Raw genomic sequence first — 26883 nt, 5'->3', positions numbered from 1 at the left:
GATGGAGCTCTGCCTTCCTGAGGCCCAGAGACGTTGCAAACATGCCGAGGTCACACAGACCAGAGACCCAGCTAGGATACAACTCAGAGCACACCTTCAACCTTCACACAATGCCACTGCCCCAAGCCTACCACCCAGACAGCTCCTTGGACTTCAGAGGACCCTGGAAGAAGAGAAAAAAAAAAAAAAAAAAAAGCTCTTTTTCTGGGGAGCCAGAAACTGTGCTGATTCTGTCAATGCTTCATTTGGGTTCAGCCTCACAACACTGCAAGGCAGTTACTATATCGTTATTTCCATGTTACAGATGAAGACGCTGAGGCCCCAGTGAGGCAGCTAGCCTGGTTCTTGTGCTGGGGCAAAGGAATGGAGAAGAGATTCTTGCAGAGAATGGGAGGGAAGGAGGGGAATGAGGAGAAGGGGAGAGCAGAAGAAGGAAGGGAGGAAAGGAAGGTGGGGCAGGAAATTCGGAGGAGAAAAACAACCCCATTGGGGGGCCCATGGAAGGGTGAGTAGGGCAAAGAGTTGAGGTCGGCCTTGTCTGAGTCTCACAGGGGGGTCTCTTATGGATATGCAGGACCCGAGGTCAGCAAGCCAAGCGCTTCACCTCTGCGCTCTCCTGGATCCTCCTCTGGTCAGATATCTGGGCATGCACGCGGGTGAGGGTATGCACCCATATCCCTGTACATGAACACAGGTGTGTGCACATGTGGGTACAGGGGTACACATATGAGGCTCCCCAGACCTTTTTCTAAGAAGAGGGCAATGTCCCCACCATAGTGTCAGATGTCCTCTCAAGACCCCCCAAGGGTGGTGGAGGAGAGTGGAAGGGCCTGAGGACTGAGGAAGGAACACAGCCTCAAATGGGCCCTTGAGGTGGTCACACGGAGCACAACCAGACATCCAGCCTGACCAGTGTCAGCCAAGGTTTGGCCAGGGTGGTCCCTGGGGGCGCACAGGGGTGGGGCTGGTTGGAAGAATGGGCCAGGCCACCCCTCATTCTTCTGCCACAGGAGCCTGTTGGTAACAAAAAAGTTCTCCTCAGGCCCTCCCTTCCCACTCAGGTCCCTTCCCTGTGCACAGGCCTGAATGTGCAGCCTTGGTAGTTGTTACTAGCACCAGAGGTAGGGCCTGTCTACACCCAGGGGAGTCCGCCATAGCCAACTCCGGCCCCATAAATCCAAGGGCTTCAGGCTCGGGGAGCATGAGGCAGGCAACACAAGGTCTGGTGGCCGCAGGGTGGCTCTCCCGAGCTGGCAGCACTGTGCCCTGGCCTCCAGCCAGCAGGCCGGCTTGGACATCTCGGCTGGCAGAGTCCCCAGCCAGCCTGTCTTGGCAGCTCCTCCTCATGCCTGCAAGGGTGACTTCACTTTGACTTCATATCTGCAGAGTGATGTGCAGAGCTCTTATCCAGCCCTGAGCTCAGCCAGGCAAGAGGGCGGGGCTCTGTGTACAGCCAGAAGAAGAGACACTGAAATAGGGGCACCCCAGGCCTAGGTACCCTGGACCCTCCCACCCCAAGGCCCCTTGGGCTTGCATTCCTCTGTGCCTAGGTGAGGGCCAGACCACAAAAGGCAGCTAGCAGGTGGGAGTAGAACAGTGGACTTTTCCCACAGAGGCCTAGAGCTCACCTCCAACCTCCAGGACCCCCCATGTTGGGGACCCAGAGTCTTCCCTTTTGAGACTGGATGAGCATCATGTCTTGGGGCAAAAATTAAATTCTTTGGGGCTCCAGTTCCTCTTCGCTACTTGCTCTGCTACCCAGTCAGCCCCCCATCCTAAGAATTCTTCTGTTTGGTTGGGGAGAAGGAGTACCTACCCTCCAAGCACCCCATTAAAGCCAGCTCCAGAGTCAGTATCCTGGTTTCATTGGTTGGACCAGTCCTAAAGAGGCGGGTTCACAAACTAACCCTAGGACACCCCTAGTGCGACCGCGGACATTGGAAGCCACAGGCCAGGCTCACCCCTGGCGCACGCAGAAAGCGCCCAGGTTCCCCTTCCCCCACCCGGGCTCTTCCCCTCCTCCCTCCTCCGGCCCCAAGAGAGGCCGCGCTCCCACCGCGCCTCCCCCCTGCGAGAAATGGCTGAGGATGCGCACCGCGCCCGGAGCCTGGAGGCGGGGCGCCTGCCTCGTCTCCACGTCCACTCGGGCGCACCCCCGCATCCCCGTGGTTTCCCTGCCCTCTCTGGGCGGCGGGGAAGGTCGAAGCGCACAGACCGAGAACGGGCGCATAGAGTGAGGAAGAGTGGCTGTGCGTGCGGAGGTGCGAGGATTGGGGCTGCGGCTGGCGGGCCGGTACCCCAGGTCCCGCACCTCGCCCCTACTCGCGCCCCGCCCGGCCCGCACCCCGCGTCCTGCACTGGTCTCCTAAACCGCGCCCCGCGGGAACCGCACCAGGCATCGCCTGGGCGGGTACCCAGTGCCCCGCCCTTACTCCCGCACCCCGCCCGCACCGGGGCCCCGCCCGCACCCGGGCCCCGCCCCCTCACCGCCCCGCCCCGCGCCGCCTCGCCTCAGTCCCGCGACCGAAGCCCGGCGCGCAGCTGCGGCGAGTACCCTGGAGCCCGCGCCCCGACGCTTTGCGCTCGCAGTGTTCGTCGCGTCCGTCGCGTCCCGACCGGGCATGGGGCAGCCCGGCTGAGCGCCGCACCCCGCCGCCGAGACCCCCAGCCCAAGCCACCGTCCCTCTCGCCGCGGCCCCAGCGTGCACCGGCGATGGCGAAGGCGACGGCCGGCACCGTGGGGCTGCGGTTGCTGCTGCTGCTGCCGCTGCTCGGCGAAGGTGAGTCCTGCCGGGGGCTGGTGCCCGCAGCGGCCGAGGCGAAGTTGGCACCGCGCGCCGAGCGGCTGAGTGGACGCGTTCGGAAACGCCTTTCTGTTTGCGGCGGGCAGCGGGCTGCGCAGTTGCCGGCCGCCCCGGCTTGGCTGCGAGCTGGGTGGTGTGCTGGGCAGGGCGCCTCGGGCCCCGCGCGCTGGGCGGGTCTCGGGCTGGAGCCGGACTCGGGTCGGAGCGGCACGCGGGCCGGGCGGCCGGGGTCGGTGCCCAGGGCCCTTGTCGCAGCCGCGCTCCCCAGCCTGGTGGCGCCTCGCGCCACAGCAGCGTCTTGCAGCGAACCGAACGGAGATTGTAGCCGTTTCGGTGCTGGTGGGGGAGGGCGGGTGAGGTAGCCCTAGAAAGTCAGCGACTTGGGCGGGGAGGAGTTGTGTTTCTGTAAAAGATTGCTCCGTCCTCGTTTCCTTGTCTCTCTACACGTCGGTGCATTCTTCCTCCAGCTCTGATACCCTGGCTAGCCGCGGGATGCGGAGGGGATCTGCTGTTTTGAAAAATGGTTGCTTTTCCCTTGTGCGTTTTTGCCGCTCTAGTCCTTAAAAAACCCAAAAGGCTGTGGTTTCTAGGGAGGCTGCCCTCGAGGGCCCGCTCGAACTGGCCCAGCGCAACCGGCTGAGGGCCCGCCGTGGCTCCAGTCCCACGCGCGGCTTCCGAGTCCCGCGCTGATGCCAGGCGGGGGACACCTGAAGGTGCGGCCTTTGGGACCATTTGACGGCCCTGGGCTGACCTGTACCAAGCGCTTTTGACCATCCTGGAGTGGAGTAGGGGTGTGTGCCGCCAATATCGGTGCTGGGAGGATTAGATGTGGCCTTGCAAAGGCTGGTCACTGCCTCCACCCCCAAAACCCTGACGGGATGAGTGAGCCCCAAGGCTGTCGAATCTTTGCCCGCCCCCTGCCCACACACCACGAATTTTAGTTTCCCTCGAACTGTCCTTGACTTCCTCTTCCTCAGTACTCAGTATGCACCAAGTTTCCCTCTGAGAGAGGAGCTCCGGCCACCCTCCCCCACTGCTTACAAAGGGCTTTCTCTCCCTGTGGCCTTTGGGAACAGAAGAGATGGTGGTCCTCTGCGTCTGGCCCTGGGTCCTGCACAGACTCTGGGTTCACAGGCCTGCCCAAGGCTTCATTTGTGTGACTGGATCTTGAGCCCAAGAGGCAGATACTGAAGAACGGGCCCCCAGCCCATCATAGGGAAGGCAGGGGAGAAACCCTTTCTTTGACCTGGGGAAGAATGGGGGAAAGCATCGGGAGTCTGGGGGTCCCGGTGCTGTGAGGAGAAAACAGGCAGGAGGAGGCTGCAGGCAGGGCAGAAGTAAACACAAACAAGGTGTTCAGAAGACCTCTTGTAACTCGGGGTTGCAACTTTGTAGCTGTGGGCGGGTGATCAGGTGTGAGCCGGAAGCCAGGGCGCGCTGGGCAGCCGCAGAAGCTTGTGGAGGATTTCCCGTGCCTGTCCCACGCTTAGCCAGGGGGCCCAGCTGAGGCCGTGGGGGGCTGGAGTTGGGGGGTAGGGGTGCGACGGCGGCCTGTGACACTTGGCGGGAATGCAGGTGGCTTCTCCACAGCCTGGACGCACGGAGCTGGGTGGTCAGAGAAAGGCTCTCCAATCCAGGGAAAGCAAGTCCCCTGCCTCACCCACCCTCCCATGGGATGAGCAAGAAAGCACGATTGGTGGCACTGGGAGTTGAGAGGTGGCCCCGCGACACCCAAGAGGAGGCAGCGGGGCCCGTGGAGAGGCCTGCGGGCACCCTGTACCCGGAGGAGCAGTGCTGGTTTGAGCCTGGCTCGCAGTGAGCTGGGCCGCCGCTCCCACCCAGACTCGACCAGGCTGGGAGCAGCTCGGCTCCGGGGCGCCCTCTCGTGGACGCAGCCCTCCTGTGGCCAGGCCTGTTGCCTGGGGGATGGGTCGGGTCTCCAAAGGAGGAAAGCCTTCCCGTGCTGGCCCAGACACCTCCCCAGACGGGAAGCTCTCTTCTGTGCCGGGGGGGACTGACAATAGGGGTGTAGGGAGGCAACCAGATGAAGAGGCAGTGGCCGGGGAAGGAACAGCACTGCCCCAGGGCTGGCAGGGGTGGGCCCGAGGGCCTAGGGATGCTCAGAGCAAGGTCCTGGGGCATAAACAGACCCTCACGGTGTGCCCCCCTCCACGTGTACACACTCTCATTGTGTGTGAATGCACACACCTTCAGAAAAAGGTGCCAACCCAGACACAGACTCCCAGAGCAAGGCAGGACTCCTCACCCACATGCTGGTATCCGTGTGAGTGCACGCACAGGCACACACACACACACACACACACCCTTGAATCCACGCTCACACACTCACACTCACTCTTGGTCATCACTAAGACACGCTCCTGCCCTTTCTCAAGGATATGTGATCATGAGGCCTGTGGACACACACACACTCACGCAGCGTGGCTTGGCCCTTCACATTCCACCCTCCCCCAGGGAACCCAGCCCCTCTCTCTGCCACTCACACACGCTGGGACCCCCACATATGTCCCCCCACAGGGACACCTGCTCCTCCCCCCTCATACTCAGGAGCACAGACCATCCACCTTGGGTATCCTGGAACCAGAGCTAAAGAACTTCCATCTAAAAGTTGTTCTTAGAAGAGTTTCTGGTCTTTTGCTGCTCCCGCGCAGGTACAGGCATCCCTGTGGCATGGATGAAGAAACTGAGCCCCGGCTTCTGGGGATCCCCCTGCATGTCTCAGGCTGGCCCCTCGCCCATCACCATCTCCCTGACCTCCTGCTGCTCACCAGGCCTCACATCTCTCATCTTTCTGGCCTGGCTTCTTGGGTCCCTTTTTGCTCAGCACCTCTAGCCACAAGGAAAGACCTGCCCTCTCTGCGTGCACGCCCTCTGGGCCTCTCACTCCCAGGTACTGAAGAAAGGAAAGCTGGCCATGACTTAGCAGCCCCCTCTCCAGGCTGCTGGGCCCACCCCTGTGCTGTTGGACCTGCGTTTGCCACTTTCGCCTGGACCAGCAAGTGCCAGAGCAGCCCCTCAGCCAGGAAGGCTGCTCTGCTGACTTCTTTCTCTCTCTTTCAGCCCCTTCCCTCTTTGGCCAGAGATGAGTGGTGTCCTGCTTCACCAGGCTTGCCTGGGCCCAACCTTCTTCCTCCTCCGCCCCAGACCACTAAGCCCCTCTGGCCTCTGGGAGCTGCCTGTGTCCCACACTGGCTGTCCTGGGCTCTAGCAGAGTCCAACCTACTCAGGGACCAAGGGGCTGGGTCAGCTGGTGGGCTCCTCAGGGTGGGGTCTGTGAGCAGAAAGCAAATGGGGAAGTTTATTAAGACCATTGCAAAATTGCCTTTATTCTGCAGAATTGCTTTAGGGACAGCTAAGTAAATCACTGTTTCCTTGGTGGTGTGAAGAAAATGGGATGCATTCACCTAATGGGGAGCTAATGGCCTTTCAGCCAGGGGAGGAGAAAACTAATTTAAAATTATGGTATCTCTTAAACTGGAGCATGGGGCGCCAAGGGGAAGGGAGGGCCAGGAAGCTGCTGCTTCCCCTGAGGCCTTCCCACCTCTGTGACCTGAGAGAGGACTCCTCCATCCCCTGGTCTTCACTGGATAAGGCGATGCGGGGGTGGCTCATGGCCTGCCGGTCCTGTGCTGAGCACTGCCTGTCTGCTAGCTCACTGTATCCTCCCGGAACCCTGAGGGATGTAGCCTTGTTTTCCGATTTCACAGGTAAGGAAACTGAGGCTCCCACAGCCTGTGAACTTGAATCCATAGAGAGGACTTTGTGTCTCCCCACTCCAGTCCTCTGACTTTCAGCAAGCCCCTTCTCTGAGCCAGTGGTGGTAGGGACCAGGAGTGGGGCTGAGGAGGGGTCCTGGGAGAGGAAGGTGGCCCTGAGCCCACTCACCCACTGGTGACTGTCCTGCTCGGGGCTCCAGGGGCCCTAGGGACAGCCTGGCCCGGGTCTGGGAGGGAAGTGTGCCACTGTGCTTCAGCACCTGAATCAGGAGCCCCTCGGGACCGCTGCTTTAGCTGATGTCGGGGAGTCCTGCAGGTCCGGGAACTGCCACCAGCTGGGGTCTGGTCATAGCCAGCCCCAGGGGAGGGGCGTGTGTCCTCTGGCGTGGCAGGAAGAGAGGCCTCTGTGCTGGTGGTGTGGTCCCTGCACCCACCCTCTCTACCTGGGGACCCAGAACCTGACAGACGCTACTGTGCTGAGGAGGGGCTGGACTTCAGGGCACATGGGTACAACTGTGTCTCGTTGTCCAAGAAATGGCCCTCCTGCCCGGGGCTTCAGGACAGACTGGGAGAAGAAAGTGCCCAACTGGGAAAAAGGCAGAGCTGGAGAAGTGCCCCCCCAAACAGTGGTGATGCCTTCTGTCCTACAGAAGTGGCTACATTTCGGCTGTGGAACCCCTCCCCCTTCCCATGGGTGTGGGAGAGGACGCTTCCTTGTGTGGGCGTAGTGTTCAGGCTCCAGCCCCGGCGTCCTCTCCTCCTCCTCGTTTCTTCTTCTTCCTTCTTGTTTCTTCTTCTTCCTTCTTGTTTCTGCAGTTGTTTTTCTGAGTGACTCAACAGTAACAATAACAGTAATAGTGATGGGCCCACAAACACGCCCCGAGGGACCACCTGCTGCCTGGGGAGCTTCTCGGGGCTAGGGATGCACTCTGGGAGACAACGGAAGGTCCCTTTGACCTCAGAGCTGTCTCCCTGTAGGGAGAGATGGGTAGTAAAGGAAGCCCTAAGCAGCCACTTATCTCAAATGTATGGGTGTGATTTCAGACTGAGGTACACGGCAGGAGGCCGGCTGAGGGGTAGGGTGGGAGGGGATGGTGGGCAGCCAGGCAGGGAAGTGGCCCTCCTGGCTCTGGGCCACAGGGGTGTGATGGCAGCAGGGGTCATCTTTCGCCCTCCCCCCCCATTTGCCTCCCCTGGGTTTTCAAGGGCCCATCTTCCATGCTTTCTGGGTGGGGGTCCTTAGCCCCTGGAAGGCTGGGGCATTGGTATGGCTCAGAGAGACTAGGCCCAGGATGTCCCTCTGAGGGCCGTGACCTGGGTGGCCTGGGGAAGGTGCTCCTGGGGGGCTTGAAGGGGTGGGAAGGCTCAGGCCTCCAGAACCCACACGGCTCTCCTCTCCCTGCCTCAGATCAACAGAGAGTGGCGGCGTGTTTAGGGGTTCAGGGGAGGCTGTAACTCCTGAGACAGGGCTCCATTGCACCTCAGAGGACCTTAGAGGATGGGACCCTCTTCGGGCTGCAGCTCCAGGACACCTGGGGGCCCCTATGGACGGGACCCTCATCCTGCCCTTCTCCCCCGGCCTGGTCCTCCCACAGTCTACCTTCCCTGAGCTCTGGGGCCAGGTGACGCCTGGGCTTCCATCAAGCTCTGGCCTCACAGCTATGTAATTGTGGGAGCCCCTGGGACCCGCTTCTGTCCCTGAGGCTGGAGGATGTAAAGCCAGTGGCCCTCTGAGCCGTCCACTGGGCAAGGTGGGGGGCGGTGAGAGCAGCAGCGAGGTGCCACTGTTCCCTTAGCTCCTCCTCCACTGGAGCTGGCACCCCCAAGAAAGCATGGTTGTGGGCGCATTGACGCCAATGGGACCTTGAGGGAGGCAGTTCAGGCGCCACCTGGGCCCTCAAGGAGAGCAGGTGGTCAGCCCCGAGCAAACACCTCTGTTTGCTTTCGCCTTGTGAGTGGCTCCACAGAGTGTAGCAGCCAGGGCACCTCTGCAGAAAGGTCACCTGTGCACCTGCACAGGTGTGTGCCCACCTGGTGGTCCAGCTGGTGCAGGCTCTCCATGACATCAGCGATGCCTGGTGGGCTCTGGCAGGCAGGGACCAATTCTGGGACCTGCTCAGGGGAGATGCCCGTGGGGGCCCCAGCCCCCCTCCCAGATTCGGGTACCAGCGGTCGCACCTTATCGCAGTCTTAAGCCTTCGCTCTTCTGACATGAGCTGCTGCTGTCTGGGTTCCGCAGGGCCCTGGGCTCCAGAGAAGTGCCTGAGGGGCAGGGTGGCCGGGAGAGGGAGGCAAAGCTCCCAGCTCTGCCCTGAGCACTGGCCCTGACCTGCGCTCTGATTGGAGAAAGGGTTCTGCTGCTAAAACAATCAGAAAGCCCCTGGCAAGACAGTGGACGTGAAAACTGGTTGCAGTCCCCCCCTTTCCATGTGGCTATGAGATTGCCAGAAAATTCCGAGGGTTCTCACTCTTAACAAAGGGGGAAATGAACAATGTAAGTTCCTAAACTTTAACTAACAGCCTGGAAAATGCTTGGGAAGACGTGCACTCTGTGTGCCAGGACCTGAGAGCGGGGTGAATGGGGGGTGACCTGGGGCACACAGAGTGATGGTGGGAGTCCGAGTGGAGGGAAGGAGTTTACTCAGTTTCTTACTCAAACTTTCCTGCCTCTGAAACAGCCAAAGACACAGACAAAGTGAAGTGGTGGAAGACCCAGAAGCTGGGAGCAGCTCCTGGGTGGGCTTTCTCCTTGCCTGCCCCCCCATCCTGCCCTTCCAGCATTGCCTGTGGGCCATCCACTGCTGTCTGTTCTCTTCTTTCTGGGAAGGAGAAAGGATGGAGTTGAGAAGCAGGGCTCCGTTCCAGCCGCCACTTAGCCATGAAGTGGGTGCAGCACCCGCTGTCTCCTCGGCTGTGGAAGCAGGGTTAACACGCACTTAGCTCTGTGGGCACTAGCTTTGCCACTGGGAGGGGTTGAGCCTTGTCAGACGGGCACCTGCGGGTGGTCTCTGTAGGAGACTCATCCAGCAGGACCACACATGTGACTCCACAGGGCCTTGTAAAGTCTCCACTGTGGACCCTCTCGAATCTTTGCTTCTGCAGCCTCCCACCCACCTGTAGCTGTGAGCAGGAGAGACTGTGTACTTGGGGGTGACAGAAACCCCCAGTCTCAGCGTCTCAACATAGTCCGTTTGTCTCCTGTTTGTGGTGTCCCACCCCCCTGCCCCTGTCAGCCACTCCACACCTGGCCGTGTGCACGGGGAGGGACACAGAGCCCTGAGGAGCCAGGCCTGGAGGGGCCTGGGGCACTTTGCCCATGTCCACGGGCTGGTCTGTCACAGGGTCCTTCTCTCTGCAAGGGAGGCTGACGCCCAGAACATAACATAAAATTAACTGTCCTCAAGTGAATAATTCGGTGACATTTAGTACATTCACAGTGTTGCATAGGCATCACCCCTGTGTAGTTCCAGAACATTTTCATCACCCCCAAAAGGAAACCCCATACCCATTAGGCAGTGTTGCCTAGTCTCCCCACCCCAGCCCCTGGCAACTGCCACTCTGCGTCTGTCTCTATGGACTTGTCCATTTTGGATATTTACTATAAATTGACCTTTGTGTTAGACTCCTTTTACTTAGTTTGACGTTTTCAAGGTGCATCCACATTGTAGTATGTATCAGCACTTCATTCCTTTTAAGGCTGAGCAATATCCCATTGCGTGCATGTATCACATTTATTTATTCATTCATCTCTTGGTGGGCGTTTGGGTTGTTTACACCTTTGGGCTCTTGTGAATAGTGCTGCTGTGAGCATTTATGTGCAAATATCTGTTTGAGTCCCTGTTTTCAGTTCTCTTAGGTGTATACTTTGGAGTAGAATTGCTGATTCATATGGTAATGCCAAGTCTCATTTTTTGAGGAACTAGCAAACTGTTTTCCACAACAACTGAAACATTTTACAATCCCACCAGCAGTATGTGAGGGTTCCAATTTCACTACATCCTCACCAATCCTTGTTATTTTCTATTTATATTTTTAAATTGTATCCATCCTACTGGGTACAAAGTGGTGTCTCATGTGGTTTTGATTTGCATTTCCTTAATTACTGGTGATGTTGAGCATCTTTTGTGTGCTTCTTGGCCGTTTGTATCTTCTTTGGAGAAGTATCTATTCAGGTCCTTTGCCCATGTTTTAATTGGGTGGGTGTATCTTTTTGATGTTGAGTTTTCTCTATCAAATTTCCACCAAGTGTTGCAGAGCAGTTTTTGTCCAGAGACATTTCAGTGTCTGAGCCGGAGGTCCCTTTTGAAGAGGACATGGGTTCCTCCTCCAGTGTCCTTCTGTGGGGCCTGAGTCACCATGACCCCACTGGGACCCTGAGGACATTCTCAGAAGACCCAGACCCTAAAGCCACATTGAGCTCAAATGTCCCAGAAGCAATGGTGTCACATCTTGTATGTGAGGTGCCAATGCCCAAAGACCATCCTGTGAAGGACCCAGGGGGTGGGGAGGAAGGGAGGGGTTCTGGGAACCAGTGACCCATCCTGCCCACCTGACAAGGTGGGACTCAGCAGCAGGGGAACCCAGGGCTGCCCTGTCTTGCTAAACTCTCAGTCCAGACTAAAAATAACCAGGCGGATCTGGTGTAAGTTGATTACCGTAATCGCAACTGTGTGATGTCATGCTGCCAGTCCCTTGAGGCCGTTTTCCCAGGACAGCAGAACGTACCAAGGCAGTGCCGTCCGCCCGCCACCCAGAAGCTTGCACCCAGAAGCTGCATGAGTGCTGGGGCCCAGCACAGGGTGGGAAGGCCTCGACCAGGGTTAGCAGGAAGCCTTTGTGGGCCCAGGCAGGTCTGATTCAACAGTCAGGGAGGGAGAAAGGAGAACTGGCTCTGGCTTCTACCCGCAGGTGCTCAGTCCCAGCAGTGCTTCCAGGGAGGGGTTCCTGTCCCAGTTCACAGCTGGGAACAGACCCAGAGAGGCTGAATGACGAGCTGGCCATACAGCAAGGCAGTGAAGGAGCCTGGCTCTGGCCTGCCTCTGCCCTTGTCTCTCTGCTTCCGCAAGTTCTACTGAGATCTCTCCTTTGTATCTAGACTCACTTCTCAAGGTGGTACTAGGACCTGACAGGGGCAGAGTGAAGGACCCTCAAGGCTCTCTTCTGTGTCCAGCGGGCAAGGGCACGTCAGGCCCCCAGCGTCCATGGGTGCCCGCGCACACAGCAGCCATGTCTGTGTCTGTCCCTGTCAGGCGGGCGCTGGCTGAACGCCACCTGGTCATGCCTTCCGGGGCCTTCGTCCTCTTTCACTGAGACGTGAAAGAGCAAATTTACATGAGGGGCTTTTAGGGACTCCTGCCTTTTCGAGGAGGCTGTGGATGGTTATTTATGGTTGCATTTTCCGCCTGGTTAGCAAGCAGGTGGGTGGGTGGCCCGGAGTCCCAGGTCAAGGTGCCCTGGCTTTTCTGCACACGTGTGCACGGCCGTCACTGAGCAGAGGAGCCTGGTGGCCACGTACACTGTGGGCTGGGTGGGACCCTCGGCTTAAGTCCTGGCGCACTCTCTGTGTAGCCTCTGGCAAGGTAGCCTTTCTCTGCCTTGGTTTCCCCTTCTGTAAGACAGGAAACAAAGTTGTCATTGTTACCTCTGGCTGTCGTCGTTACCTCTGGCAGATGTGTTGATTAAGTGGGACAACGTTCGTGAAGCACTTAGAACAGGGCCTCTCGGGAAGAATGTAGAAGTCTCCTCGGTTAATGTTGAATAAGGGCGAGAAGGGTGCTGGGGGAGGGGCAGAGATGGGCAGGACCACCTCTGTTTGAGGAGCTCTAGATAGGTGGGGTGACAGATTTAAGTCTGAATTGCAGCGCCCTGCTGGGTGTGAGGGGGGATGGTTGCCCAAGCAGTGGCACCAGGGCCCAAGCTGGGGATGTCCTGACCCGTCAGCCCCAAGCCGGGGCTGGCACACCCGCCCTTGGCTGGGGCTGCAGGGCACAAGAGCCCTGGAGCCGAGAGAGCCTGGTGACCCGCACACAGTCATCAGCAGGCCACTTGGGTGGCCAGTCTTTTTCCAGCCAGGCCTTGCCCTGGGTAAGAAATTAATTGTAACCTAATTGGCAGTTTCCTTTGCACAGAAGCCGGAAAGAACTGCCAGTGAGGCTGGTGATTAACTCGGCATCAGCTGGGAAATCACATTTGGGCGGAGTGTCCATCATCTGAGCGAGGCCTCTGCATCTGGCCTGGGCGGGTGGGGAAGCATGGGTGGTGGCCCCGGGTACGTGCTGGGTGCAGCCTGGGCTCCAGGCCTCTGGGAGCAGAAGGCTGGGGCTTGTGTGCTGGGGATGAGTCTGGGCTGCTGGCTGCCGGGCTGCAGACCTCGGCTACACGCCTCACTCCCCCAAACTCCAGCCTCGCCCTGACGCCTTCCCCACTCTCAGCAGAGGGCTGCGTGCATGGCGTGGTGGGGTGTCAGGGGACCGGGGCCTGGTTGCGGTTCCACTCTGAGGGCAAGAGGTGAATTGTGTTTCCCAGCGTTGGATGGGGAACGTGAGGTCTACAGCGAGAGCTCAGGCAAGGTGTGCAAGGCAGAGCTTTTCGCACGTGTGGAGGAGGGTGCCTGTGCGTGCAGGGCTGGTGGTGCCTCTGAGGCACGGGCTGGCCCTCAGGTCTCTCCTCCTCCGTCCAGCTGCTCTTACAGGCCACCAGCCACCCTGTCCAGCCAGGGCCCAGGAAGACGGGTGTCCGGGGAGACACTGCACCCCCTCATGGGGTCCCCTGCCCTCCCCACCACGGACCACACAGAGAGGGCTCAGGCTGGAGGGATGATGGTGGGAAGGGCCCGGAGAGCTGTGCTGTGTGCGAAGCCGCAAACCAGACAGGCAGGCAGGAGCGCGGGCTCTGTACCAGGCAGAGCTCTCAGGAACGTGGAGAGCCCTGGGCACCCAGTATGTGCCAGGATGGCTGCTTGTTCCTCCTTGTGTATGGGCCCAAGCAGCTGGCCCTTGCTGAGTGCCCAGGCCAGACCAGGAAGGCCACTCAGACTTGTGGCCACCCTGGCACATGCTGCCCACTGAGGGCTGCTGGCAGCATTTGGGGGAGAAGAAATTTACGACTGGAATCAAGGCTGCACTAGTGGTGACTGGTGTCGTCATTGGGCATCAGGGCAGAAGATAGCCCTGGCGTTTACTGAGCGCCCAGTGTATGCACTAAGCTGGCCATCTGTTGGGTATGCCTGCAGAGGCCAGAGTTTTCTCGATGATTTTGTAGACAAAGGCTTCAATTCGTAGCATCAGGACTGGGACAAGCTGTCAGATTCCCCCCTCAGGAGGCATTGGCTTGTGACTGAGTACAGCTGAGCTGAGCCAGGCACCCATGGACAGAGGCAGCTGGCTCTCAAAGTGAGCTGCCTGGGCTTCCCTGGTGGCACAGTGGTTGAGCATCCGCCTGCCAATGCAGAGGACACGGGTTCGAGCCCTGGTCCAGGAAGATCCCACATGCCGCGGAGCAACTAAGCCCACAGGCCACAGCTACTGAGCCTGTGCTCTAGAGTCCGCAAGCCACAACTACTGAAGCCCACATGCCTGGAGCCCGTGCTCCGCAACAAGAGAGGCCACCGCAATGAGAAGACCGCGCACCACAACAAAGAGTAGCCCCTGCTCGCCGCAACTAGAGAAAGCCTGTGAGCAGCAACAAAAGACCCAGTGCAGCCAAAAATAAATAAATAAATAAAAATAAAGAAAAAAAAAAAGGTGAGCTTCCTGTGGACTGTCAACTTACTAGAGCCCACCCAGGCCTTCCCTTCACACCTCCTCTGTGCCAGGCATCAGGCAAGGTTGTGGGGATGCAGCGGTGAGCAAGACAGGCCCAGTGCTGGCCCTGTGAGTCTTTACAGTCTCTGCTTCTTTTAGCATCAGGTCGGTGCTCTGGGAGTGAAGGGGAGAAAAGCCAGCATGGCTGGGGGAATGCGGGGAGAGGGCTGAGCTGGGCAAGGGCTTGCCCAGGAGAGAAGACGGGGTGGGGGACCACGTACCCGGGGGTTGTGGGCAAGGCTGGGAAGAGTGAGCACGAGGCCCGGAGCCAGGGTACCACAGCGGGACCTGCAGGCCAAGGCTGTGGGCATCGGGCCGGGCCCAGGAAGCCCAGCAAAGGGCTTGGAAAGACACCTGGGAACAGGCGTGTGTGGTGGCTGCCCGGGGCAGGTGGGAGGCCTGGAGCCCTCTGAACCCCAGGTGCAGAGAAGGCAGGAGGAAACTGAGTTGTTGGGCAGGGTGCACTGAGTGGTCACACAGGACTTCTGGGGTTGGCACCTTGGCACGTGTGGGGAGGAGGTGTGGCCACACAGGCAGAGGGAAGGGCTCTGAGCCAAACTCAGCTGGCCTGGGACTGGGCTCCACCTTCTCTGTGGGGAGAGCCAGGGCCAGGGCCACGTCATGACTACTGACTGTGGGTTTAGGCCCTGTGACCTCTGTGGGCCCCTTTCCCCATGAAAAAGTAGGATTATATTTCATGACTATTAATATAAAGACAAATATAATCCAGGCTGCTTTATTATTACACAGTCCTTATTATTACATTTTTTCTTCCTTCTGACTTTAACATAAACTATAACATTTGTGTGGGCCCCTGGGCACTGTGCCCACTGTGTGCGCTGAGGCAGTTAGAGTCGGGGGCGCATGCCTCAGCATCTGCAGTGTCAGTGCCTATTGGAAATGGAGGACCCCTGGGACTCTGGCACTAAGGGTGGGCCCACATGGCCAGGCTTGTGTGTGCCCTCTCCCAGTAGATGGTGAGCCCCTCAGCCATTCAGGTCTCTCCTGTACCTGGGTACTGTGGTGCTGTGAGCCAAGGCAGGAACCACAGCAGAAACCTGCAGGGCACAGGCATTTACCTGGCTGGTGGCAGGCAGCCAGGGCAGCGTGGGTGGGATGCCAGATGGAGCCAAGAATTTACTGGTTCTCTTCTTACTCGGTTCTAAAGGAAGAGTTGTGGGCACATCTTTAAAACATACATGACACCAAAGCACAGGCAACAAAAGAAAAAAATAGATAAATTGTATTGCATCAAAATTTAAAACATCAAAGGACACAGTCAACAAAGTGAAAAGGCAGCCTGTGAATTGGGAGAAAATATTTGTAAATCAGCTGTCTGATAAAAGGTTACTATCCAGAACATATAAAGAACTACAACTCAACAACAACAACCAAGCCCAATTCAAAAATGGGCAAAACGGGACTTGCCTGGCAGTCCACTGGTTAAGACTTCACCTTCCAATGCGGGGGGTGCAGGTTCCATCCCTGGTTGGGGAGCTAAGATCCCACATGCCTCGCTGCCAAAAAACCAAAACACAAAACAGAAGGAATATTGTAACAAATTCAATAAAGACTTTAAAAAAAATTGGGCAAAACACTTGAACAGACATTTCTCCAGAGAAGAAGTAGCCAATAAGCACATGAAAAGATGCTCAACATTACTGATCATTAGGGAAATGCAAATCAGACCCACAGTGTGCTATAACCACACACCCATTAGGTTAGCTACTGTCCAAAAAAATGGCAATGAAATTGAGTTATTTGTAATGAGGCGGATGGACCTAAAGTCTGTCATACAGAGTGAAGTAATAAGTCAGAAAGAGAAAAACAAATACCGTATGCTAACACATACATATGGAATCTAAAGGGAAAAAAAGGTTATGAAGAACCTAGGGGCAGGACAGGAATAAAGACACAGACGTAGAGAATGGACTTGAGGACATGGGGAGGGGGAAGGATAAACTGGGACGAAGTGAGAGAGTGGCATGGACTTATATATACTACCAGAAGTAAAATAGATAGCTAGTGGGAAGCAGCCACATAGCACAGGGAGATCAGCTCGGTGCTTTGTGACCACCTAGAGGGGTGGGATAGGGAGGGTGGGAGGGAGACACAAGAAGGAAGAGATATGGGGATATATGTATATGTATAGCTAATTCACTTTGTTATAAAGAAGAAACTAACACACCATTGTAAAGCAATTATACTCCAAAAAAGATGTTAAAAAAATGGCAAATCACAAGTGTTGGCAAGGATGTGGAGAAATTAGAACCCTTATTCACTGTTGGTGGGAATGTATAATGGTGCAGCCACTGTGAAAAACAGCGTGAAAGTTCCTCAAAAAATTAAAAATAAGATTACCATATGATCCAGCAATTCCACTTCTGAGTATACACTGAAAATCAAGGTCTCAAAGTAATATTTGTATGCCCCTGTACATAGCAGAATTATTCGCAATAGCTAAAAGGTGGAAGCAACCCAACTGTCAATCAGTGGATGAGTGGATAAACCAAATGTGGTATATCCATACAACAGAATACTATTCAACCTTAAGAAAGGAAGGAAATTCTGATACATGCTACAGCATAGAAAAACCTTGAGGACATGGTAAATGAAACTAAGCCAGTGACAAAAAGCCAAATGCTGTATGATTCCACTCATATGAGGTACCTGGAATAGTCAGATTCAGAGACAAAATGTCACATGTTGGTTGCCAGGGGCTGGAGGAAGGTGGGGAATGGGAGTTAGTGTTTAATGGGTGTAGAGTTTCAGTTTTGCAAGATGAAAGAGTTCTGGAGATGGATGGTGGTGATGGTTGAAAAACAATGTGAATTTATTTTAATGACACTGAAATGTACACTTAATGGTTAAGATGGTAAGTTATGTTATGTGTATTTTACCACAATTAATTTTAAAAACTAGGATCCTCTTTACCCCCAAATTCATTATTTTCAGTAGAGCCTTCCCCGAGCTGTGCTTTATTCCTAAGAGCAAAAGTACATTACAATCCCTTGCAAAGCCAGCCTCCAGCTGGGACAAAGCATCAAGATTACAGGGTGTGTGAACATACTGCAGGGTGACCCTGCCTGAGAGTGCACACGTGTGTGTGTGTGTGTGCACGTGCACATGTGTGAATGAGCACACATGTTCTGCCTAACATCTCCCAGTGACAGTGTTCCTCAGTTACCAGTATGTCATTTCCTGAGCCAGGGTCAGTGATTTTGTGCTCAGCTCTTCTCATGGCTGTTTGCTCAACATCAACTGCTGGCCTCACTAAGGCGGCTAGTGCGCTAAAGGGTGCTGTGTGCCCCACGAGAGCCTTGTGAGCACAGGAGGGGCATCCATGAGGCTCCATCCAGCTCATCCTGCTGCTGACCATCCACCTGTGGCTCCCAGACCAAGCCAGAGTGTCATAGCCAAGTCTGATCTGATCTGAACCACCTCCCTGGCCCCACCCCCTTTCCTATCCCCAATTCTGGCCATTTCCCAAATGTGCCCAACTGTTACCCACATGTGTTCATGAAACCATTTATGTATCAGTTTGTTCCTTCCTTGATTCATTCATTGGTTCACTTACTAGTTTGTTCTATCAGACAGTTCTTTCAGGCAGAGGGTGATGTGATTTGACTAACCCTGACTGCTCTGGGGCGAGTGGCCTATGGGGTCAAGAGTGGGCTCAGGGAGACTGGTTGACACCATGGTGTTGTCCAGGTGAATGAGGTGAAGGTTCACAGCAGCTTGGGTGGGGGGTGGCAGAGGGCAGTCTGTGGGCTGGTGTAAGGGATGGAAGAGGCAAGGTCTCAGAGCGAGCCTGAGGTGCATGGTGCCTAGACTGGGGTGGGGAGGCTGTGTGGGTCTCTAAGCTGGACTGAGACAAGGGAGAGGATGGAGCAAGTTGGTAGAGGTGCGTCTAGCACTCGGGAGGAGGTCAGGGCTGGTGAACATGGCAGTCCTCAGCCCAGAGGCAGTCATTCGAGCCATGGGACTGCCTGCCGTTTGCTAGAGGAAAATCTGGAGAGAGAGCACCCAGATGATAAGCCGAGAAGGAGGAAAGCCGCATGGGGGTGAGCAGGCTGGCTAATCAGAGTGAAACTGGAGAGCACCAAACACAAGAGGTCCTAGAAGCAACCAGAGAGAAGAGAGAACACCAAGGAGGGACAATTAGAACAAGCACAGAGCTTTCAGAAGCAGGGCAGCGGAAACATGCCTTTGAAGGACAGAATAACAGTCCTGCAGAATTCTCTACCCAGCAAAAGTGCCTTCCAAGAATGAGGTAAAAGGAGATAGGCAACATTCCAGAAAAAGAATTCAGAATAATGATAGTGAAGATGATTCAGGACCTTGGAAAAAGAATGGAGGCAAAGATCAAGAAGATGCAAGAAATGTTTAACAAACACCTAGAAGAATTAAAGAACAAACAAACAGAGATGAACAATACAATAACTGAAATGAAAAATACACTAGAAGGAATCAATAGCAGAATAACTGAGGCAGAAGAACGGATAAGTGACCTGGAAGACAGACTGGTGGGATTCACTACCACGGAACAGAATAAAGAAAAAAGAATGAAAAGAAATGAAGACAGCCTAAGAGACCTCTGGGACAACATTAAATGCAATAACATTCACATTATAGGGGTCCCAGAAGAAGAGAGAGAGAAAGGACCCGAGAAAATATTTGAAAAGATTATAGTCGAAAACGTCCCTAACATGGGAAAGGAAAGCCACCCAAGTTGAGGAAGCACAGAGAGTCCCAGGCAGGATAAACCCAAGAAGAAACACACCAAGACACATAGTAATCAAATTGACAAAAATTAAAGACTAAGAAAAATTATTGAAAGCAACAAGGGAAAAATGACAAATAATATACAAGGGAACTCACATAAGGTTAACAGCTGATTTCTCAGCAGAAACTCTACAAGCCAGAAGGGAGTGGCAAGATATATTTTAAGTGATGAAAGGGAAGAACCTACAACCAAGATTACTCTACCCGGCAAGGATCTCATTCAGATTCAACGGAGAAATCAAAAGCTTTACAGACAAGCAAAAGCTAAGAGAATTCAACACCACTAAACCAGCTCTACAACAAATGCTAAAGGAACTTCTCTAAGTGGGAAACACAAGAGAAGAAAAGGACCTACATAAACAAACCCATAACAATTAAGAAAATGGTAGTAGTAACATACATATCGAAAATTACCTTAAACGTGAATGGATTAAATGCTCCAACCAAAAGACACAGGCTCACTGAGTGAATACAAAAACAAGACCCATATATAGGCTGTCTACAAGAGACCCACTTGAGACCTAGGGACACATACAAACTGAAAGTGAGGGGGTGGAAAAAGATATTCCATGCAAATGGAAATCAAAAGAAAGCTGGAGTAGCAATACTCATATCAGATAAAATAGACTTCAAAATAAAGACTGTTACAAGAGACAAGGAAGGACACTACATAATGATCAAGGGATCAATCCAAGAAGAAGATATAACAATTATAAATATATACGCACCCAACATAGGAGCACCTCAATATGTAAGGCAACTGCTAACAGCTCTAAAAGAGGAAATCAACAGTAACACAATAATAGTGGGGGACTTTAACACCTTACTTACACCAATGGACTGATCATCCAAACAGAAAATTAATAGGGAAACACAAGCTTTCAATGACACAATAGACCAGATAGATTTAATTGATATTTATAGGACATTCTATCCAAAAACAGCAGATTGCACTTTCTTCTCAAGTGCGCACAGAACATTCTCCAGGATAGATCACATCTTGGGTTACAAGTCAAGCCTCAGTAAATTTAAGAAAATTGAAATCATATCAGGCATCTTTTCTGACCACAACGCTATGAGATTGGAAATCAGTTACAGGGAAAAAAATGTAAAAAACACAAACACATGGAGGCTAAACAATACATTACTAAATAACCAAGAGATAACTGAAGAAATCAAAGAGGAAATAAAAAAATACCTAGAGACAACGAAAACACGAGGGTCCAAAGCCTATGGGATGCAGCAAAAGCAGTTCTAAGAGGGAAGTTTATAGCTATACAAGCCTACCTCAAGAAACAAGAAAAATCTCAGTCTAACCTTATACCTAAAGGAACTAGAGAAAGAAAAACAAAGAAAACCCAAAGTTAGTTGAAGGAAAGAAATCGTAAAGATCAGAGCAGAAACAAATGAAACAGAAACAAAGAAAACAATAGCAAAGATCAATAAAACTAAAAGCTGGTTCTTTGAGAAGACAAAGAACATTGATAAACCATTAGCCAGACTCATCAAGAAAAAGAGGGAGAGGACTCAAATCAATAAAATTAGAAATAAAAAAGGGTAAGTTAAAACAAACACCACAGAAATACAAAGCATCCTAAGAGACTACTGCAAGCAACTCTATGCCAGTAAAATGGACAACCTGGAAGAAATGGACAAATTCTTAGAAAGGCCATCCAAGGCTGAACCAGGAAGAAATAGAAAATATGAACAGACCAATCAAAAGCAATGAAATTGAAACTGTGATTAAAAACCTTCCAACAAACAAAAATCCAGGACCAGATGGCTTCACAGGTGAATTCTATCAAACATTTAGAGAAGAGCTAACACCCATCCTTCTCAAACTCTTCCAAAAAATTGCAGAGGAAGGAACACTCCCAAACTCATTCTGTGAGGCCACCATCACCCTGATACCAAAACCAGAAAAAGATACTACAAAAAAAGAAAATTACAGACCAATATCACTGATGAATATAGATGCAAAAATCCTCAACAAAATACTAGCAGACAGAATCCACCAACACATTAAAAGGATCATACACCATGATCAAGTGGGATTTATCCCAGGGATGCAAGGATTCTTCAATATACGCAAATCAATCAATGTGATACACCATATTAACAAATTGAAGAATAAAAACCATATGATCATCTCAATAGATGCAGAGAAAGCTTTTGACAAAATTCAACACCCATTTATGACAAAAACTCTCCAGAAGGTGGGCATAGAGGAAACCTACCTCAACATAATAAAGGCCATATACGACAAACCCACAGCAAACATCATTCTCAATGATGAAGAACTGAAACCATTTCCTCTAAGATCAGGAACAAGACAAGGATACCCACTCTTGCCACTGTTATTCAACATAGTTTTGGAAGTCCTAGCCACGGCAGTCAGAGAAGAAAAAGAAATGAAAGGAATCCAAATCGGAAAAGAAGAAGTAAAACTGTCACTGTTTGCAGATGACGTGATACTATACATAGAGAATCCTAGAGATGCCACCAGAAAACTACTAGAGCTGATCAATGAATTTGGTAAAGTTGCAGGATACAAAATTAATGCACAGAAATCTCTTGCATTCCTATACACTAATGATGAAAAATCTGAAAGAGAAATTAAGGAAACACTCCCATTTACCATTGCAACAAAAAGAATAAAATACCTAGGAATAAACCTACCTAGGGAGACAAAAGACCTGTATTCAGAAAAGTATAAGACACTGATGAGAGAAATTAAAGATGACACAAACGATGGAGAGAGATATACAATGTTCTTGGATTGGAAGAATCAGTATTGTGAAAATGACTGTACTACCCAAAGCAATCTACAGAATCAATGCAATCCCTATCAAACTATGAATGGCATTTTTTTTTACAGAACTAGAACAAAAAATCTTAGAATCTTTATGGAAACACAAAGGACCCTGAATAGCCAAAGCAGTCTTGAGGGAAAGAAACAGAGCTGGAAGAATCAGACTCCCTGACTTCAGACTATACTACAAAGCTAATCAAGACAACATGGTACTGGCAGAAAAACAGAAATATAGATTAACGGAGCAGGATAGAAAGCCCAGAGACAAACCCACGCACCTGTGGTCAACTAATCTATGACAGAGGAGACAAGGATATACAATGGAGAAAAGACAGTCTCTTCAATAAGTGGTGCTGGGAAAACTGGACAGCTACATGTAAAAGAATGAAATCAGAACACTCCCTAACACCATACACAAAAATAAACTCAAAATGGATTAGAGACCTAAATGTAAAACCGGACCCTATAAAACTCTTAGAGGAAAACATAGGAAGAACACTCTTGGACATAAATCACAGCAAGATCTTTTTGATCCACCTCCTAGAGAAATGGAAATAAAAACAAAAATAAATGGGACCTAATGAAACTTAAAAGTTTTTCCAAAGCAAAGGAAACTACAAATAAGACGAAAAGACAACCCTCAGAATGGGAGAAAGTATTTGCAAATGAATCAACGGACAAAGGATTAATCTCCAAAATATATAAACAGCTTATGCAGCTCAATATTAAAAAAACAAACAGGCAATCCAAATCCAGAAATGGGCAGAAGACCTAAATAGACATTCCTCCAAAGAAGACATACAGATGGCCAAGAAGCATATGAAAAGCTGCTCAACATCACTAATTATTAGAGAATGCAAATCAAAACTACAGTGAGGGGCTTCCCTGGTGGCGCAGTGGTTGAGAGTCCGCCTGCCGATGTGGGGGACACGGGTTCGTGCCCCGGTCTGGGAAGATCCCACATGCCGCGGAGCGGCTGGGCCCGTGAGCCATGGCTGCTGAGCCTGCGCGTCCGGAGCCTGTGCGTCCGGAGCCTGTGCTCCACAACGGGAGAGGCCACAACAGTGAGAGGCCCGCGTACCGCAAAAAAAAAAAAACAAAAAAAAAAAACAACAAAAAAAAACTACAGTGAGGTGTCACCTCACACCAGTTAGAATGGGCATCATCAGAAAATCTGCAAACAACAAATGCTGGAGAGGGTGTGGAGAAAAGGGAACTCTCTTGCACTGTTGGTGGGAATGTAAACTGATACAGCCACTATGGAGAACAGTATGCAGGTTCCTTAAAAAACTAAAAATAGAATTACCATATGACCCAGCAATCTCACTACTGGGCATATACCCAGAGAAAACCGCAAGAGGGAAGAGATATGGGAAAATATGTATATGTGTAACTGATTCACTTTGTTATAAAACAGAAACTAACACACCATTGTAAAGCAATTATACTCCAATAAAGATGTTAGAAAAAAAGAGAGCAAGGCAAAAAAAAAAAAAAAAGACACATGTACCCCAGTGTTCATTGCAGCACTATTTACAATAGCCAGGTCATGGAAGCAACCTAAATGCCCATCGACAGATGAATGGATAAAGAAGTTGTGGCACATATATGCAATGGAATATTACTCAGCCATTAAAAGGTACGAAATTGGGTCATTTGTAGAGATGTGGATGCATCTAGAGACTGTCATACAGAGTGAAGTAAGTCAGAAAGAGAAAAACAAATATCGTATATTAACGCATATATGTGGAACCTAGAAAAATGGTACAGATAAACCAGTTTGCAGGGCAGAAATAGAGACACAGATGTAGAGAACAAACACGTGGACACCAAGGCGGGAAAGTGGCGGGGCTGGGGTGTGATGAATTGGGTGATTGGGATTGACGTATATAGACTAATACATGTAATACATGTAAAATGGATAACTAATAAGAACCTGCTATATAAAAAAAATAAAATAAAATTCAAAAATTCAACAACAAAAAAAGAATGAGGTAAAAATGTTTTTAAATGGAGGTGGCAGGCTTCCCTGGTGGCGCAGTGGTTGAGAGTCCACCTGCCGATGCAGGGGATACGGGTTCGTGCCCTGGTCCAGGAAGATCCCACATGCCGCGGAGCGGCTGGGCCTGTGAGCCATGGCCGCTGAGCCTGCGTGTCCGGAGCCTGTGCTCCGCAATGGGAGAGGCCACAACAGTGAGAGGCCCGCGTACTGCAAAAAAAAAAAAAAAAAAAAAAAAAATGGAGGGGGATAAGAAAAACACAGACACAGATTCACGTTTGCTGTGAGTGGATGAGGTGGAAGGTGAGGGCGTGGGAGGGGCAGCAGTGTTGCCAAGTGTCCAGTTACGTCAGCCATGGGTTCATGGATGTTTGTCACAGAATATACTTTCGGCATAAATGTTTTGCAAAATATACTCTGTACATAATCAAATATTGAACTGGAATAAAGAGAAAACGTGAATGGGATATGGGAGGAGGGGCATGAGGTGGGCGAGGAGAGGGTGATGGTGTCAAGCACCCTTGTCTGGGCCTTGGGGCTGGAGGGACCCCCAACGGGGACAGCTGGCCCGCAGGGGGAGGGGCCACCCCTGGGGAGGAGTCCACAAGATCTGGTTCCCATTCCCAGTGAAGATGATGGCATTAGGAAACCGTCTGTTAAGGAGGTTCTGCTGGCCATAATATAGCTGTCATCTGCATGATATGGCACTCATCAAGGGCAGGAGCACGGCTGCCCGGTGAGTGGATTCTGAAGGAAGGGCCTGCCTTGCACACAGATTCAGGAGCTTCTGTAACCCCACACAGTTCTCAGATCATACCATCTCACAATGTTTTTTCTTTCTTGAGAGCCCCAAATTCTGGCTTTCAAGGTGTAGTCCTAGGACATTTCTAGTTGTCTGGGGCCCTGGGTGTGTCCATGACCACGGTGAGTGTGACTCACTCTGATTAGCCAAGAGCACCCGGTTAAGAAGTGACTGCCTGGCTCTGGCCTGGCATGGTCAGATGGCAGCACATCCTCCACTGAGGGTGGTGAGGAGGTCGAGGGAACCTCAGGGGAGCTGTGTGTGGCCCCTGATGGCCAGAGCTGATCAGGAGAGCTGATGAGGTGAGCCTATGGTCAGGGCTGGGCAGGCTCAGTGTGACTCACTAAATGAACGAGAGAATGGGGAAGGGGGGTTGAGTGTGCAACCGTGAGAGTGTGTAACCACGTGCGTGTGAGATAAGTGTATATGTAAGAGGGAGATGTGTGTGTATCAGTCTACGTCCGGTCAGGAGACAGTACCCACACAGCAAAGGAACCAGGAGAGGTTAACATAAGAGTTGGTCAGCAGTGGTGAGTGTAGGAGAGAGAGCTCTGTGGGCCACCCTCAGGCTAAGGGCAGATACCCAGGGAAGGGGCCCCCTCCCCAGGCTGGGGTCACAGCCCACTGCACGTGGAGAAGTTGGCTAGGTTGTGCAGGCTAGCAGGAGGCGACCCTCCAGGCACAGGGGAATTGAGGCTCTCAGCAGGCGTACAGAGGCGTCTGGTCTGGGAAGCTGTGGGAAGGTGATCGCGGGGTAAGGGCGTGGGCTGCTCTGGCACCGAGGGGCAGTGTACATCTGGCATGTGACTGAGCCCAGAGGATGTCCCCACACCCTGTGCCACAGAAGCAAGGGATGACAACCAGAAACTCTTGTCCACCTGTGGTGTCCTCCACCGCAAAGGAGGGTGCTCAGAGCATCCCATGCGTGTCTGAGAACGTATGCCCCTGTGACCAGTGTGGGTAAGAGTGCCTGTGTGAGTGTGCACGCACGTCTGAGCTTGTGGAGAGTTAAATGAACGAGAGTGAGGTGGGGACTTGGGCCTCGTTCTGTCTACATCCAAATACAATTAAATGACACGAAATTGGGTCATTTGTAGAGATGTGGATGCATCTAGAGACTGTCATACAGAGTGAAGTAAGTCAGAAAGAGAAAAACAAATACCGTATTTGTACCTGGTTGGGATGTGTCAAATACAAGTAAATGACACATCCCAACCAGGTATGGAACATTGAAAGCTGCGTTTCCGGGGTAGAAGAAGGCTGGTGACTGCACGCACCGAATGAGACCGTCAGTGCCCGGGTCGCTCTACTTGTAAAGATGTTGAAGGAGGCCCTGCTCAGAGCAGAGCAGCACCTCACCCCCACTGAACCTTAGTTCCACATCTTCTCCCTGCAGGGGTGGGGCAGGGCGGGAGCAGATGGGGTCTTGGACCCGTGCACCTCTGCCACCTCCTGCATGCCCGGGCATACACACACACACGCACACACACACACACACACACACACACACGCTGTGAAGGTTCTTGGGGTCTCTCAGCAGTGCGGGACCCGCCCCTCCTGTGTGAGCAAAACCCAGCTCCTCACCCCTTGCTGTGGTGCCGGGGCAGCCTGAGGAACCAGAGCCTCGAGGTGATGCTGACCATGCCTGTCCAGGCAGAAACGTGAAACTGTGTGGGGGGAGAATTCTGACACCCGGTGACATTCAGGGATGGAAGGCATGGGTGGGACAGGCCTTGCAAGCCCTGCTGTGTTGACCTGCCCGAAGTTCCACGGGAGGCTCTCACCAGAGGCAGGTCTGAGCTCACAGGCTGGGAAGCCCTTCCTGGCAAAACAATGCCGGCAGGGAGGGGTGGTCAGCTGGCAGGGCCCTGGGCTTCCCAGCGGGACCAGCGTCTGCCCTGATCCTGACTTCCACCACCACTTTGTTAGCCGTTGTACCAAACCCTGAGATGCAGAATCTCCAGCTGTTTGACCTCGGGAAAGCTGCTCACCTCCCAGCCTCAGTGTTCTTACCTGTGAAATGGGGCAGTGAAGGGATTTGCGCATGGTGATTGTGAATTCGAAGTGAGAGCTTTGTGCGATATGTACCTGGGCAAAGGTGAGGCCTGTCTGCACCTGCTCCGGCTGCTCCTCCTCTCCCCA

At 52.7% G+C, this 26883-nt stretch overlaps 1 protein-coding gene across 16 annotated transcripts in view; it reads left to right on the top strand.

Annotated features, from left to right (window-relative positions):
- Window positions 1-2713: 2713 nt before the first annotated feature.
- Window positions 2714-26883, top strand: part of RET (ret proto-oncogene) — a gene marked incomplete at both ends in the record, with an annotated part of 59086 nt that continues 34916 nt past the window's right edge. For all 16 annotated transcript variants that reach the window (XM_082636278.1, XM_082636277.1, XM_082636275.1 and 13 more), the window contains one exon: window positions 2714-2780. In XM_082636278.1, coding sequence (XP_082492404.1) covers window positions 2714-2780 — 67 coding nt within the window. The remainder of the gene's footprint in view (window positions 2781-26883) is intronic.

Source organism: Mesoplodon mirus, assembly GCF_964341445.2.
Source record: "Mesoplodon mirus genome assembly, chromosome: 2".
NCBI lineage: Eukaryota > Metazoa > Chordata > Mammalia > Artiodactyla > Ziphiidae > Mesoplodon > Mesoplodon mirus.
This window is presented reverse-complemented; position numbering and strand designations above follow the sequence as displayed.